The 17297-nt window shown below is 37.9% G+C and overlaps 1 protein-coding gene across 1 annotated transcript in view; it reads right to left on the bottom strand.

Annotated features, from left to right (window-relative positions):
- Positions 1–17297, bottom strand: part of LOC131160603 (protein ACTIVITY OF BC1 COMPLEX KINASE 8, chloroplastic) — a 71640-nt gene that overhangs the window by 34149 nt on the left and 20194 nt on the right. Inside the window, exons 4-6 of the mRNA XM_058116437.1 lie at positions 17093–17213; positions 16871–16971; positions 16484–16582 (exon numbers count right to left, since the gene is read on the bottom strand). Coding sequence (XP_057972420.1) covers positions 16484–16582; positions 16871–16971; positions 17093–17213 — 321 coding nt within the window. The remainder of the gene's footprint in view (positions 1–16483; positions 16583–16870; positions 16972–17092; positions 17214–17297) is intronic.

Below are 17297 nucleotides of genomic sequence, written 5' to 3'. Positions count from 1 at the left end.
CACAACTTCAACTATTCTTTTTTTTCTTTTCCACGTTCTCTGGGTTTTTATTGAATGGAGAAATCATTGCAGCAAACTTTCTCTAGTCTTTTGTCAACTAGTACTATGACTAGCTTCCTTTAAATAATAGTTTTTCCACAAAATGAAGGAAGTTAAATAAAGGCCGAAATGTTAATTGGTGTCGTAAAGTTAGAGATGGAGAAGAGAAGACGAGACTAAGAGAAAGAGGAGAGTAAACTGGCAGCACTTTCCTAGAGCCTAAGGTACAGCTACCGTCTGCTCTCTTATATATTAAGAATAAAAAAGACATGGAAGACAAAGATTCTCTCACTCATGCCACAAAATTACTAAAATAATCTACTCTCTTTTTAACACCCCCACGTACGCTGGAGGTGTATAAATACACCTAATCCCACCTTGTCACAACCACTAGATATGGCAAGCTAAAATAAAGCCTTTGTGAAAAAATCGCCAAATTGATCCTTAAATAGAGTCCTCACAACCTTCTTCAATACATCATCCCTCACAAAATGATAATCAACTTCGATGTACTTTGTCCACTCTTGAAACACTAAATTGATAGCAATATAAATGGCAGCTTGATTATCAAAAAAACATAAATAAGTGCTCCGTTACCAAGAATCTTGTTTCTAACATAAGATGTTTCAGACTGCATAAGCTCACTCAGTACATGTGCCATAGCGTGGTATTCTGCTTTAGCAATAGATCTTGCAACAGTAGTTTATTTTCTTGATAAACTGGGTAACAAAATTACCTCTCGCAAACATACAACATCCAGCAATAGATCTTCAATCAACAACCAAGCCAGCCCAATCTGCATCAGGTTATCCCATGATCTCACAATTCTATTACATTTATTCATCAACCTTTGTTAGAATAGCCATTGAGATACGATACTGATTTTCGTTTGGAACTGGGTTTCAATCATATTATAAAAATCCTGAAAAAAAAATTTCAACCTCAGATTTGTCACTCAATAAGTGCACCCAACACAAACGTGTATGATCATCAATAAACGTAACAAAACATTTCTTACCAAAAGTAGTAGTGAATTTTAAGGGACCCCAAACATCACTATGAATTAAATAAAAAAGTTTGGAAGAATGATAAAGTTTTGATTGATAGGTGCTTCGGTGACTTTTGGATATGTGGCAAAGATCACAATGAAGAGAATTGCAATCCAGTTTTTTAAATAAGCTAGGAAACAAATGTCTTATATAGAGAAAAATAGGATCTTCTAGTCTAAGATGCCAAAGCATTATTTGTTCACATACAGAAACAAAACAAACAAAACTAGTACTACTACTCAAACCCTGAGCTTGTTTATTGTTGAATAAAGTCTCGTTGAAGCAGTAGAGTCCATCAATCATCCTAGCATTGCCAATCATCCACCCCGAGCGTTGGTCTTGAAATTCACAATGGGAATCAAAGAAAATGACAACAACAATTAGAATCCCGTGAGAGTTTACTAACGGACAGCAGGTTACAAGTAAGTTTAGGGACGTGAAGGACAGATTTAAGTTCTAATTTTTCAGAGATTTGGACAAGAACCTGTTCCAGCAATGGATGAAAAACTTCCATCTACAATTCTAATCTTTTTATTACCAGAACAAGGAGGATAAGACTGAAACAATTGTGAGGAACTAGTCATGTGATCAGATGCACCAGAATCAATAATCCATGGTTCAAGATTTAAGCAACAAGGGTAGGCACTAAAGTTATCACCTGTTTGGGCCAATGAACCAGTAGGAAGACCAGAGGCAGAAGTAGATTTCAGCAGTTGAAGCAGGTGATCCACCTGCTAAGCACTTAGGAAATTAGCTTCATTGGCTTTAGGGAATGCATGATTGCTTCCAGAGGGTCCAAATTTGTTGTTGTTCCAATTTGCTGGCTTTCCATGGAGTTTCCAGCAATTTTCTCAAATGTGGTGTGGCTTATTGCAATAGTCACACCATACTCAAGGCTTATCTTCCACCTCCTTTGATTAGAGTAAGGCCATTGTGCAAAAATATTGGCAGTAGCCAAATCTGTGTTACCAGCAGCATGAGTAGAATTATTGGCAACAAGTCGACCAAAATTTTCCAGTCTTATCCTCCTTTTTCTTCATCATCACACTCCTTTGACAATCTTCTTGTTGTACTTCAGAAAATACTTCCCTGCATGGGGGTAGAGGCCGTCTCCCTAGGATTCTTCCCCTTTCTTCATCAAACTCATCATTAAGTCCAGCCAAGAATTTAAAATTCTTGCATTCTCCACCATCTTCTTATTGTGATTGCAATCAACATGATTTTTCCATTTATAATCATAAAATAAATCCAGATCTTGCCATAGGCCCTTAAGAACATTGAAATACCTTGTTACACTTCGTCTCCTTGATAAGTATTGCTGATCTTCTGATGCAGTTCATAAATTTGAGAGTAATTCCCAAGGTTAGAGTACATCTGACTCACATTGTCCCAGAGTTCCTTTGCAATAGAATAGCATATGTAATTAGCACTAATCTCTTCATCCATAGCATTCACGAGCCATGCCATCACCATGGAATTTTCAACATCCCATATAGCATACGATGGGTCTGTCTTCTCGGGCTCCTTAGCTTCACCAATCAAGTACCCTATCTTCCCTCTTCCACGAAGATACATCCTGACAGATTGTGACCACCGCAGGAAGTTGGCCTCATTCAATCGTATATTGGTAATTTGGACAAAGTAAGGTTCAGAATGGGTAGGTCTGGTTTCAGGTTTGGTTTTGGGTTTAGCCATGGCTACAGCAACAGAAGAGATTAGGGTAGAGTTGAACAAGGAAGAAAACCCTATAGAGATTAGGGTCAAATTGGTGCCACCAAGGGAAACTAGGGTTTACACAAGGCCAAGAGCAGGACTTGTCTCTGATACCATCTAGAATGAGATAGCTTCTTGTGGAAATAATTCTCATTAACTGTAACACAGGCACAGGTCTTGTATAAATAGATGTACAGCAGAAGAATACAAGGAAAGAACCAAAGATGCTAACTTCTAAGGAAACTAAATATTCTAGGATATTCACACGTTTACAGCCAAGATTCTCTTAGAAAAATAGGAAAGTTGACTAAACATATTTGAAACTTTCCAACATCAACTTGCCAACCAATTGTCCATATTGACATTTGTCTTCAAATCTAGTCCAACACCCCTAGACAACCTCACATTGGAATCCATAGGAGTTTAGCATCCAGCACACAAGTCTCACTTAGCAAGTCCAAGGTATATTTTCATTGAGATGGATTTAACCTTTTCAAACATTGTACTATTCTCAATACCAATAAAGCAACACAGTACACAAGTCCTTGATTTGAAATTTTTCTTGAAGCCACTCCTTCACATCTACAATCCTGCTATAATCTTTCAGATGACGATGATATCATCAATATAAACTACTAAAAGCACCACACCTGTCTCCTTTTTGCAGACAAAGACCCAATGATCAAAGTAGCAATCAATGAAACAAATGTAAAGAACACCATGCTAAATTTGTCAAACTAGGCTAAGGAGGCTACTTAAAACCATAAGTGGTCCCATACAACCTACATGCCTTACCATCCTCCCCCTTAGCAACATATTGAGGAGGTTGCTTCATGTATACCTCAGCCTACAAATCTCCATACATGAAGGCATTCTTCACATCCAATTGGTATAAAAAGCCAATCAAAGTTAATTGCCAATAAGATCAATACATGAATAGAATTTAGTCGAGCAATAGGAGAAAAGGTTTTGAAATAATCAATGCAATAATTTGGAAGTATCCTTTGATGATCAATCAAGCCCTAAGCTATTCAATTGTACAATCAAGAAGATATTTGATGGTGTCAACCCAATGACACCTAACCAACTCCTTCCTTGAAGGAAGATCCACTAAATCTCAAGTCCCTAAGTTGTTAAGGCATCTACTGTGACATCCATTGCATGCTTCATCCATGATTAGCAAGTACTTCAACATATAAGGGATAGTGTTGACACCCTATTTTGTCCTAGGTCAATTTAGCCAATAATTGGGTTGAATCAAGCAACCAAGGAGTAAAATTTGAATCTAGAGCAGTTAATTAGACCTTTACTTCCCCTTCCGTGTTTGTGTGTCCGAAGTAATTTGGGGTCTCAATTTCATGTTTTGGAGTCATTATTAGTTAAAATTGGTTGTTATTCCTATTTTAATTAAAATTTATGGAGGATAAGTCTTGGGAGGACAAGGACGGCATTCATTTCAAAGGCAAAGGGCAATTTTGGAATCTTGAAGCTATGGCATGCTAGCTTCGTATTTCTCTATAAAAAGGAAGCTATGCTCTCGCAATAGGAGAGAGGAAGTTGGAGGCACACTTTAACGATGGGAGGCACATGTTGGGAGGCTCAGAAGGAAGAGGTGAGGCTCAACAAGTGGGGGCATCTATATTGATTCAATTGGAGAAGGAAGGAGGCACGCTTAGGTTGAAGCAAAGAGATACACACGTATAATCTAGAGGAGACACAATTCCAAAAGCTTGGGAGACAAGGGAAACCACACTAAATCTATGGAGAGAATTGAAGAAAAAGAAGAGATCTTGGGACGAGGGAAATTCTGGTACATGGTATTGTGAAGAGATTAGAGAGGATTCTGATTGTTGGAATCCTTGCTTAAAAGGTGTACTTGGGAAGATTGGAAGAAGAAAAGGTATTTTTTTTCCACCCATGTGATCATGCATGACTAGTTTTTTTTTTTTTTTTTTTAAATCCATGAATATAAAAAGATCCTTTGGTTCTTACTTCTTGCTCTTCTTTGGTCCTAGATAAAACTATCATGAACAAGTGCATAATATCCGTGGTGCCACAAGCATTCTATTTTATGATTCTTTGGGCTTGAATACTTAAGATCCCAATTTCACTCTAAAATAATCACCATCAGCATACTCCTCAATTTATCATATTAACATCACCATGACTATATTCTTCAATCCCTTCTTCCCACCCTTCTTCTTTAGTTCCACCTCCTTCTTGTATTTCATTTATTTGTTTGATTTCCTAAAGAAGTAGAGCATCAAAATAAGATGCAACCAAGAAGGAGCAAAAGACAAAACAAAAAAGGAAGCGGAGGACAGAAAGAGGAGGAAAAGGAGAAAGGAAAAGAACCAACTCGCAGCGGCCACTTCCGGCAGTGCCAATGATGATAGGACAGCACAAGAGGAACAGCAACGGTAGGTGATGCAAGTGGTGGAGGTTGGGAATAGTGGTGGCATTGGAGTTGGCAGAGAGAGAGAGGGCTCTCTACGGCCAATGACATCAACGGCGACGACACTGGGCGGCAATAGCCGCAGACGGGGCCAGTTGGACAAGGCCAAGGGTAGCACTGCAAGGATGTGACCAAAGTGCAGAGTTATGCAGAAACCCTAAGTTGGAGAAGAACGCACTGTAGTTTGCTCGCACTTGTGTCGTTTTAAACATGGAACGGTTGACCAGTACATTTGAACCAGTTGACTAGTATTCTGTTTTTTTTTTTTCTATTTAATTATAGAAAAATAATTTAAAAATAGCTTTTTGTTATCAAAAATTCAAAAAAATTGGAGAAAAATAAATAAAAACTTTCTTATTTCAAATTAATTTCCATTAATTTTTATGATTTATTTGTATTTATTTTTAGTTTCTATTTATTTGAACATTTTAATTTGAACCTTTGTTTTAATTTATAATTTAAAAAAAAAAAAACTAAAATTTCTAGAGTTTTTTTTTCATTATTTCTCTTATTAGGGCTCCCCATTGTATTTTTCCATATGAATTAGTTTATTTATTTTATTTTCTTGCATTTTGTTCCATTTTCAGTCATTTTAAATTGTTTAAAAATTTTAAAAATAGCATAAAATTCTCAGAAAATGCCAAAAATTCCATGGTGAGTATCTAGCAAAGATTTTGGGGCCTTTAAGGTGTTTTGAACCATTGGGTGTGCTTTAATTGGGATTTGGATAATAAAAACACCAAAATGAATGACGTTTATGCGTGATTCAATGCTCTTTATGTACAAAAATTCTATTCTTGAAATTGGAATGACGAGGTTATGGTCAAGCGTGTTTGATGTGCATGAAGAACATGTGTTTATGGTCAAGTGTGTTTGATGTGCATGAAGAATGTGTGTTCATGGGGTTTGGTTAAATGAGTGTATGATTGAATGAATGACTTGATGTAGCCTCAATAATGTGATTTTTCAAATGCATACTATGTCATTAAGGTTTGAGTAACAACTTTTGGATCCATATTTGGTTTGAAGACAATTTAATAAATAAAAGGACCAAACTTTAATTAGTGAATCCGATGATGAATCCCTGAAGTGGCATGTTACTGTCCTTCGTGTGGTTCTTGAGGTGAGGGAAGTCTTACAACTCTAACGGGGTACCCGATGGTTTTAAGGTGGAACAATATTTAAAGCCATGGTAAATAAGTCTACTAAACACTCCTCTTTTAACATTGAGACCATACCGTACTACATGAAGCATGAATGTATTTGTATGTATGTTCAGGAAAAGACGCAACTATACACTTAGTATGCTCTGAGATTGATCGTAATGGAGCATGTTTCATAATTCATTTACAAAATTGGAATGGAATCATCTTGATTAAATTCATAAACCATAATTAAAGAATCTGACAATGGATCACCAAAGTGACTTCTTGTTGTTCTTCGTATGGTTCTTGAGGTGAGGAAAGCCTTACAATTCTAACGAGGTACCCAATGGTGGTAAGGTGAAACAATACTTAAAAGGAAAAGGTAACCTAATTCACTAAAGAATCAAAGACTATCTTGATCAATGTTTGAACACCACAAATTTATCCTGGTACCATTTGAAAGAATGGGTGTGTAGGAGGTGTTGCACCTTCCCCTCACATTACTAAACACCCAAACACAGCTCTCGAACGTATATTATAGACTATTGGTTCCTTGGACCCTAAGATTACCTATAGACCAATTAATTGATAGTAATTAGGTGTACTTAACCACACATAGGCAAAAAAATATTAGTGGCAACTTTGTAAACCTATAAAGTGCAATATAAAAGGTCAAATAAGGCATTTTTGGACAGCCATCCCCGTTGAGGCACTAGATTCCAATCCGCACATGTTAACAGATAGGAACAAAGGAAATAGACAACAGAAAAGGTGAAGAACTAAAACATTATAACCAATAGAATAAGCAACTAAGGATTGTTGAATACATTTTTGGGTACCCTTTTTGTGAACAATTTTCAAATCCAAGTCACATTAAGATGGATCTCCCATTACCGAATTCGAAACAATGAAAGGCAAAATATGTGTTAGCATGGTGGTAGTGATGTATGTGGCACTCTCAAGTTCCCTAGTCAGTAAATAGATTTAGAAGAGGTGAAGTTTTCTCAAAAGGGAAAAGCGTAGGAACATGAGGATTAATGTATGAGGGGGGACTAGAAGTTAGTGATGGACTCAAAATAGATTCATCCAAGGAGGATTGGACGCTAAAGAAATATGGCATACCCTAAAAAGGGTAACATACGAACTAAAAATATTTCGTACAAGTTTGGGATCATAACAAAGACATATCCCTTATGAGTTGTGAGTACCCAACCAAAACATGTTTAAGAGCACAGGGGAAAAAAAAAAAAACTTGTTTTGACTAGTATCTAAAATACAAACATGTTAACTCGACGACACGAGGCACGACATGAAACATAAGGAAATTGGTCCCTAGAACAAAAAACATGTTTTAAGAAAGCATTAGTCCAAGAAGTTTTAGGGATACACATATGAAAGAGTGGAGAGTATGCTATGTCAAGTAAATGTCTATTTTTCCATTCAACTACTTGATTGTGCTCAAAAGTGTATGCACATGAAGTTTGATGACTAACACCTTTGGCTAAGCAAAAAGAGTGAAGCTCATGTTGAACAAATTCAACTGCACCATCTAATAGAAAATTTTGAATAATAACTCAAGCTATTTTTTATTTCTTGGTAGAATTTAGTAAATACATCAAGAAATTCACATTTGTATTTTAACAAAACATATACAGAGTTGAAAATTGAAAAGAGTTATGTATTGATCTGAACATTACATGTGAATATATACAACAATCCTAGCATTCCTAAAAAGTAAATTAATAAATCAAATCCCATGATTTATGGGACACCCTAACAGAATAGGAAACTTAGCTGTATAGGCTTAATTCTAAGGATACAATCTCTTATTAAAAGAATATCCTAAAATAGCTAACTAATTATCGCGGTTTTCCCACACTCCCCCTTCAGCTGGTGAATAGGTATTCTCCATTCCTAGCTTGGAAACTATAGTTTGGAAAACAAAGCTACTCAACCCTTTGGTAAGGACATCAGCAAGTTGACCATGTGTAGACACGGAAGGTGTACAAATCAATCCACTCTCCAACTTTTCTTTGATAAAGTCTGTCAACTTCAATGTGCTTCGTTCGGTCATGTTGTACTGGGTTATGAGCTATGCTAATTGCAGATTTGTTGTCACAATAAAGTCTCATAGGGCCATCCCACTTAATCTTCAAATCTTCAAGGATGATCTTCAGTCAAAGTAGTTCACACACACCTTGAGCCATTGCCCGTAATTCAGCCTCTGCACTCGACCGAGCTACCACACTTTGTTTTTTACTTCTCCATGTCACAAGATTCCCACCGAGAAAGGTGCAATATCCTGAGGTTGATTTTCTATCAACAATTGATCTAGCATAATCAGCATCAATGTACGCCTCAAGTACCAATCCTCCATTTCTTCTGAACATGATACCTTTCCCTTGTGTTCCCTTGAGATACTGTAGTACTATATGGGCTACTTGTAAATGAACTTCCTTCGGGCTATGCATAAACTGACTAATCACACTCACTGCATATGCTATAACTGGTCGTGTGTGAGACAAATAAATGAGTCTTCCTACTAGGCATTGATACATTTCTCTGTCTACCACGACATCCTCCTCAGCTTTTCCAAGTTTAAGATTAGAATCCATGAGAGTACTTGCTGGTTTGCATGTTGTCTTGCCAGTTTCCTTAAGAAGATCTATGACATACTTCTGTTGAGAGATAAAAATTCCCTGCCTAGAGTGAGCAACCTCAATCCCGAGAAAATACTTCAATCTCCCTAACGCTTTAATCTCAAACTTTTTAGCCAAATATTGACTCAAGACATGCTTCTCCTTAGCATCATCTCCTGTCACTATTATGTCATCAACATACACTAGAAGGGTTGTAACTCCCCCTGAAGGAGAGTATTTAATGAACAATGTGTGATCCCCTTGACTTTGTTTGTATCCCATAGCCAACATAACTCTTGCAAATCTCCCAAACCATGCTCGTGGTGATTGCTTAAGGCCATACAGTGCCTTTTTCAATTTACACACAGTGTGAGCAACCAAATTCTTCCCATATCCCGGTGGAACCTGCATATAAATCTCTTCCTCTAGTTCCCCATGTAAGAAAGCATTCTTGACATCAAATTGTAGCAACTCCCAACCATAATTAGCTGCTAGTGATAATAATACTCTAACCGTGTTCTTTGCAACAGGAGCAAAGGTCTCTAAATAATCAATCCCATATGTTTGAGTATACCCCTTAGCTACCAACCGCGCCTTGTATCTCTCAATCGACCCATCAGCCCTACTTCACCGTATATACCCACTTACAGCCCACCGGTTTCTTTCCTGCCGGTAACTTCACCAACTACCAAGTCTTGTTCTTTTCCAACGCCTCCATCTCCACATTCATAGCTTGTCTCCATTTTCCATTGGACAAAGCCTCAAATAATGTGGTAGGAATGGTGATGGTATTTAGGCTTACAAGAAAGGCTCTATGGGATGGTGCAAAATTCTTAAACGACAAAAAAAGTGCAATAGGGTACAATGGTTGTTTTGTGCATTTTCGACTTCCTTTCCTAATGGCAATTGGAAGGTCCTGGTCATCATTATCAACATGAGATTCAATTTCATCTTGCAATGGATGGTTAACAATTGTTACCGCATTCAAACGATCTGAGTTGGACTCTTGGACCTGCATTGGTTCAAGAACAACCATCTTCCTTCTTGTGAACACCTTGCTAAATATGGTATTTCTAGGAGCAGAATCAGTCTTTTCTTTAGGTTCATTTGGTGTTTCAGGAACAGGTTCAGAAGAACTCTCAGGTACATGGTTGGAACAAGATGAACAAGGAGGTACAAGTATAAGGTTCCAGGTTTTAGACATAGGAATTGATGGCAAATCAAGCAAAAAATCTTCCTTATCTTCCCTAGTTGAATTCTCCACCTGAAGATAAGGATTAGTGAAATAGGACTCTTGTTCATTGAATGTAACAACCACCAAAACATAGAATTTCTTTGACGGAGGGTGGTAACACTTATATCCTTTTTGAGTCGAAGAATAGCCCACAAAGACACATTTTAGAGCCCTCGAATCTAATTTCCCCCTGTTGTGACTATGAACATGGACAAATGACGCACACCCAAAAATCCTAGGAACAACGTTGTTTGTAGTGGTTAGGTCTAGGTAGAATGTGGAAAGTATGTCCATAGGACTCTTGAAACCCAAGACTCTTGATGGCAAACGATTTATTAAATGAGTGGCTGTCAGAACTGCTTCCCCCCAAAAAACCTTAGACACATTTTTTGGAAACAACAAAGCTCTGGTTTTTTCAAGGAGATGGCCATTTTTCCTCTCTGCTACCCCATTTTGCTGTGGGGTATTGACACAAAATGACTCATGTACTATTCCTTCTGTCTGAAAAATATGGGATAAGAATTTGATTGAAATAGTCCCTGGCATTATTTGACCTAAACCTTTTGATATTGACCCCAAATTGGTTTTTGATCATGGAATAGAAATTTGGGAACACAATACTAACATCAGACTTATGTTTAAGCAGGAAAATCCAGGTAACATGAGTGCAATCATCAATGAAAGAAACAAACCATCTTGCCCCAAAAACATTAGAAACAGTAGATGGACCCCAAATATCACTGTGAATAAGATAGAAAGGAATTGAGCTTCTTTTGTAACTAATTAGAAAAGGTACACGCTTGTGTTTAGCAAGTTCACATGCCTCACACTAAAAGTTTCAACATCTAAATCCTTAAACAAGGAAGGAAACATAACTTTAATAACCCTAAACGATGGATGTCCAAGTCAACAATGATGAAGTAAAATTTTTTATTTATTGGATAAGACAAACTCTGACATAAAGGAAGAAGATAATATGTCCTTGGTCTTGTGCAACTGACTTGGTGTTTCAAGATAGTAGAGGCTATTCCTTTCCCTAGCACGTCCAATCATCTTCCCCGAATCCTTGTCTTGAAATATACAATTACTACTATCAAAAATCACATTACAACATAAATCTTGAGTGAGTTTATGTATAGAGACCAGATTTGTGGACAATTTAGGAACATGAAGGACATTTTTCAAAGTTACTGATGGTCTTATTTTCACATCCCCAAAACCAGCTACAGTGGTCAAGGATCCATCTGCTGTGGCTATTTTCCTACTACTTGGGCATGGAGTATGGGTTGAAAAAATATAGGATAAATGGGTCATATGATCAGTTGCTCCTGAGTCCATGACCAAGGAGTTGGTAAAGGTTTTATCTTAGACATTTAATCCAATAGAAGATGGAAGCTCACCTGAATATGCCAAAGAACAAGTACCTGGAGATCCTTCAGGTTTTCCAAGACTGTTGATAAGTGATTTCAGCCTCTCAATCTCTTCTTGGTTGAAACTACTCAGCTCATGCGGTGTCGATTCACCTTGTGGTCCTGCAGCAATGTAGACTTGTCCATTGTTCCGTGGTTGTCCTCCTTTTTGGCCCCATTCTAGGCTTGGAGGCTTTCCATGAAGTTTCCAGCATTTTTCACGGGTGTGACAAGACTTCTTGCAGTAAGTGCACCATAATCCGTCATGATTTGGGTTTTCGGCTAGCCACCTTTCTCTCCTTCAAGTGTTGCTCCTCTCTTCGTGTTTGTGGCTGATTTATTGTTACCACTAGCCACCATAGCCGAACTATCAGTGATTTGTGGTTTAAGCATCAACCCTCTTCTACTTTCTTCACTTCGGATTATAGCCACTACTTTGTTAAAGCTTGGAACCTCCGGCTTCCCAAGAATCTGTATCCTCACTTGATCAAATTATGGATTAAGTCCAACCAGAAAATCATACACCCTATCTTGTTCAATAAAGGCCTTTAGAACCGCTGCATCATTGGAGCATTTTGTTTTTATCACCCGGTAGTGATCCAATTCCTGCCACAAGGATTTCAGGTGATTTGCATATTCAGTTACTGTTTTATTCCCTTGTTTTGCAGCCATAGATTTTACCTTGACCTCATACACTTGTGCCGCATCATTAGCTTTGGAATAGGTTTGCTGAATCGCATCCCAGATGTCCTTTGCAGTAGCCAAAAACATGCATGTGTCACTTATTTATGGAAACATGGAATTCCACAACCACGCCATGATCAAAGAGTCTTCTTCATCCCATGCTTCAAACTTAGGATCCCCTGGTTTAGGACCTGTACCCGTGAGATGGCTAATCTTTCCCTTGCCTTTCAACACTGTACGAATGAGTTGAGACCACTTAAGGTAGTTCTTTCCATCTAACCCATAGGAGGCATGAATATTCTGCAATTCTACTGCTTGTTGGGGTCGGATTACCTCTTCTGATTGGGCTGTAGTAGTAGTCTCCACGATTTCTGACATCTTGAAGGCTTGAACAATCAGCTAATCAATGATGATGTCAGCTAGAAGAAGAAATGATGATGACGACTAGGCAAAAGTGAAACCCAGAGAAGAGAAAAATTGGCAATGAAGGCAAACAGAAGTTTTAAGGCTATGACGAAACAAACCCTATTTGGCAAAACAGAGGTGCACGAGCTCAAAAAATAGAGTAGAATAGAGGTCTGCAAAGACGGGAAGAAACCAACAATGAAGGCTAGAAATATCAACGGTGAAGACTGAAAAAAAAAAAATTGAAACCCTAAGGAGCCTAATTTGGCTCTGATACCATGTCGAAAATTGAAAAGAATTATGTATTGATCTGAACATTACATGTGAATATATACAACAATCCTAGCATTCCTAAAAAGTAAATTAATAAATCAAATCCCATGATTCATGGGACACCCTAACAGAATAGGAAACTTAGCTGTATAGGCCTAATTCTAAGGATACAATATGTTATTAGAAGAATATCCTAAAATAGCTAACTAATTATACACGATTTTCCCACATACAGAAAAAATCATCCACAAAGGACACAAGATATTAATAACTAGTTATCGACGCCCTTTTTTGACCTAGGGGGTTATTTTTGTTGATTGGTGGGCATTTGAGATGTTTGTCCCCAAGGGTCCTCAAGGCCTCATTGGGGGTAATATAGGCTTTCATCAAGGTTAAATGGGCCCATTTTGGGCTTACAAAAAAGAGTGCTCCCGAGCACTCTGAGGGGCAAGGACGTAATTTCCCTTGCCCCCAAGGATGCTTTGGGGATTTTGAGTCTTTTAAAGCTTCCATCCCTAATTTTGCCTATAAATACACACAACACACAAGGAAAATGGGGGCGGGGGAAGAGCATATAGAAGAACAAGGAAGACAAGGAAAGAAAGAATAAAGGAGAGAAAGGAGAGAGTGAAATTAAAAATAATAAGAGAAAGAAAACAAGAAGAGAGAAAGAAAAGGTGGACACGACCCACCCGAACCCGAGAGAAAGAGGAGGAAAGAAAAGAAAGAGAGTGGAGAAAAGAGGCCCTTAACCCTCTTTGCAGAGGAGCCCCAAGGCTGCAAGGGGCTCCTACGCCCCACGCAGCTGAGTCAGCTCAACCTCAAAATAGCCATGGATCCCCAATCCCCTAATCCTAGGTTATTCCAAATTTCAATCCCTTCAATTTTGTGTATGAATTCAAATCGTTTTACATTTTAGGTGTTGCCCAACTATTAGAATTAAATCATGCATATGTGATGAAAATTTTTCAATTTTTGTGATTTAAGTTTTAATCTAGTGGTGGTGGGGGTCCATCGTGAATAACACAATGAGAAGGAAAGAAGGTCACAAAATAGGTATGAGATTTAGTTCAATTAACTAAATGTTAACAGGTTCAAGGAAAATTTAGGCATGTATAACACAAAGGAAAGGGAAAAGATGGAAAGAAAAAACTAATGTAATCGCAGCAAGAGTAACCTCAAGTGTAAAGCAGTGGGCGTCAAGGATTGAATTAAATTAGGACTACATTATATGGAAGGAGGCACTAGGATCAATAACCCTTGGTGAGGAGGATGAAGAGGGCCCCACTGTACTTGAATGAGTCAAGGTACCAATAGATGTAGAAGACAAAGTTTGGGACTTTGGAGTTGTTGAACTGTGTAGACAAGATTGTTATATTCCTCTTAAGACACAACAAATGATGTACTCAACCCTCAGAGTGGCAAGTGCACTTGAATAGTCAACATTAGAATCACCACAACAAAAGAAATGTTGGCCCAAGCAGGTTTCCCATGGAGATCCCAACAACAATCATCAATGTAATTATCCTGCCACAATGTGTGCAAATGTGAGAATTGCCACAACAAAACTCCTCGTCCTTGGTGCTGTGAGCACCATTCAAACCTCATCCTTGTCCTCCTAGGGCTAACCATGGTTGAACTATCACAAGAAGAAGCTTGAGAAGAAGACCAAGAGCCATATTTGGTGATCCGTTGGATTCTAGCATTTGCTCCATTCATGGATAATTTAGATTCGGAAGAATCCTTCATTCATAGGTGGAATGGATTCACCAGCAAGAATCTGATCACAAATGGCTCGAAGCCCATGACTCAAAACAAACAAAAACTTGGTAGCCAAAAATTCTACTCATTGCTTCTTAATCATCTCAACGTCGGAAGTAACTAGTCCCACATACCCTTTAGAGTGCTTGGTACTCACCATGGACCTACCTTCTTTGTTATACTTTAAAAAATTCTCATACAAGTCAAGAACACCAGTTTGATTTTTATCTTGTCAAAAGCTTTCACAAAGATCATTCCATATAGCCTGGGTTGTACCATGAAACATGGCATTCACATAAATTTGTGGGTTCATGCCATTCCACATCATATATGCAATATGTCATTCTCTTGCATCCAATCTTCATAATCCTAGGAGTTTAGAGACAAAGGAGAACGCAGCAACTCATTGGACTTCCCTTTTGCATTTATACACACACACACACACTACCTAAGACCACAACAAGTAGTTCAAGGACCCAACCAATTTGATAGTTGTGATTGTATGTTAACGATATCAGCCAATACTCTCTCTAGTATTTTTACAAGCCATCATAACCACCCCCAATACACTACAACCAACACAAACTAGTATCAGAATTAACACATAACAATCCCAAATGAGGCAGCAAATAATAGAACTTCAAACCTTAAGAAGTCCAGAACTTCAAGAGGCAGCTATGACCAATGAACTGAAGTTATAAATTCTCAGAGGAATCCCTTGACCACATAGGACCACATTGTGGCAGACTAACACAAAGCACCGCAGGCATAATAAAAAACCTAGCAGCATACTGGCATTATGGCTGGCAGCAACTAGAAACAAGGTCAGGCAAGAACAGGACATAGAATCATCAAAGAATTGAACCAACCATAAAATCATGCAAGATTGCAAGGGATCAATCACAAACATGTGTGGCATCAAAACAGCCCTCCACCAGCCAATGGAACATTAGAGCAGCAGCAGTATACCACAACCAGTAAGCAAATGATTTCACATCAGCAAACTACCAAAAAAACACACAGCATCAAGAGAAGGATGTTGCACAACCTAACAGAGACAAACAGTGCCCAAAAATGATGCTCAAACCAAGCAAACAATCAGATTTGAGAACCAATCTGAAAAAGATAAGTAATAAAAAGAAAAAACAAGAGTATCCAAAACGAGAAACAGTGTCCAAAAGCGACTCTGATAAATCAGATTTAGAGGAGATCCGTGCTCCGAATTCTGATACCACGTTCTAAAGTTAGAGATGGGGAAGAGAAGAGAATAAGAGAAAGAGGAAAATAAAACTGGCAGCAGTTTCCTGGAGCCTTAAGGACAGCTCCAGGTCTGCCTCTTATGTATTAATAATAAAAAAACATGGAAGAAAAATACGCCCACTCACACCACGCAATTACTAAAATAGCCTATTTTTTCTAACCTCAATCAGCGCTACGACTGCCAAGCAAAAAAAAAAAAATCAGTGCTACAACTAGCTTCTCATAAATAATGAATTTTCCACAAAATGAAAGCTAAATAAAGGCCCAAACGTTAATCAGTAATCACAAAAATGAGTGAGAAGGGGCATTATAGAACGACACAACATTGACAGCTTAAAAGCAATCAAATTTAGTTGCTTAATGGATTAATCTCATGCCGCTAGAAATTAGAATGCAATATCCAAGGGAAACAATAACCTGATATAAGACATTTGCACACTCATCGTAGATAGCAACCCAATCCCTCTTTGCACCATCTGATTTTGGATCAACCTTCTGAAGATATTCTGCTATTACCTGGAAAAACCAAATGACCGAAGCATTGGTGCCAATGAAGACTGCCAAAGCCTTTACACAACTATTGAGAAAGACCTTTTAAAAATGTTTTCCATCAGTGATACCAAAACATGTTTCAATAATTAAAGCATAAAAAATTATAGCAAGTCAAGGAAGACTCTTTTAAGCATATGTTGCAAATGATTGCACAGACCCAGTCACCCAAAACAGAAGGACAAAGAATGATATCAATAAGATCATACAAAATAAAATGGAATTAGGCACCAAAATGAACATAAAGTAACTGACCCTCAAATTTTTTAGGTCAATATCAAAAAGAGACTTAAGACCAGGTCTTTGTACTTTAACAACTACTTCCTGTCCTCCCAATTTTGCACGATGTACCTGACCTGCACAGTTAAAAGATAGGACTCTTATTCTCACTTTCTAGATATTGCTACTATAAACCACACAGTTACTAAGTTCACATATTTCTTTGTCGCATAGCATTTGAAACAAAATAAAAATTACCTAGACTGGCTGCAGCAATTGGCTCATAATCAAACCGCTCAAATATATCACCCACAGGAGCCCCAAGCTCTTCTTCAACTATGGATACAGAAGTTTCAGATGGGAAAGGAGGAACTTGATCCTGTATAAAAGCAACAATAGAACTTAGAGAATCACCAATACACAAGATTTCTCAACTATAGGATTGGATTCAGGGGGTACTTCT

Source organism: Malania oleifera, chromosome 7 (genome assembly GCF_029873635.1).
Source record: "Malania oleifera isolate guangnan ecotype guangnan chromosome 7, ASM2987363v1, whole genome shotgun sequence".
Classification (NCBI taxonomy): Eukaryota; Viridiplantae; Streptophyta; class Magnoliopsida; order Santalales; family Ximeniaceae; genus Malania; species Malania oleifera.
This window is presented reverse-complemented; position numbering and strand designations above follow the sequence as displayed.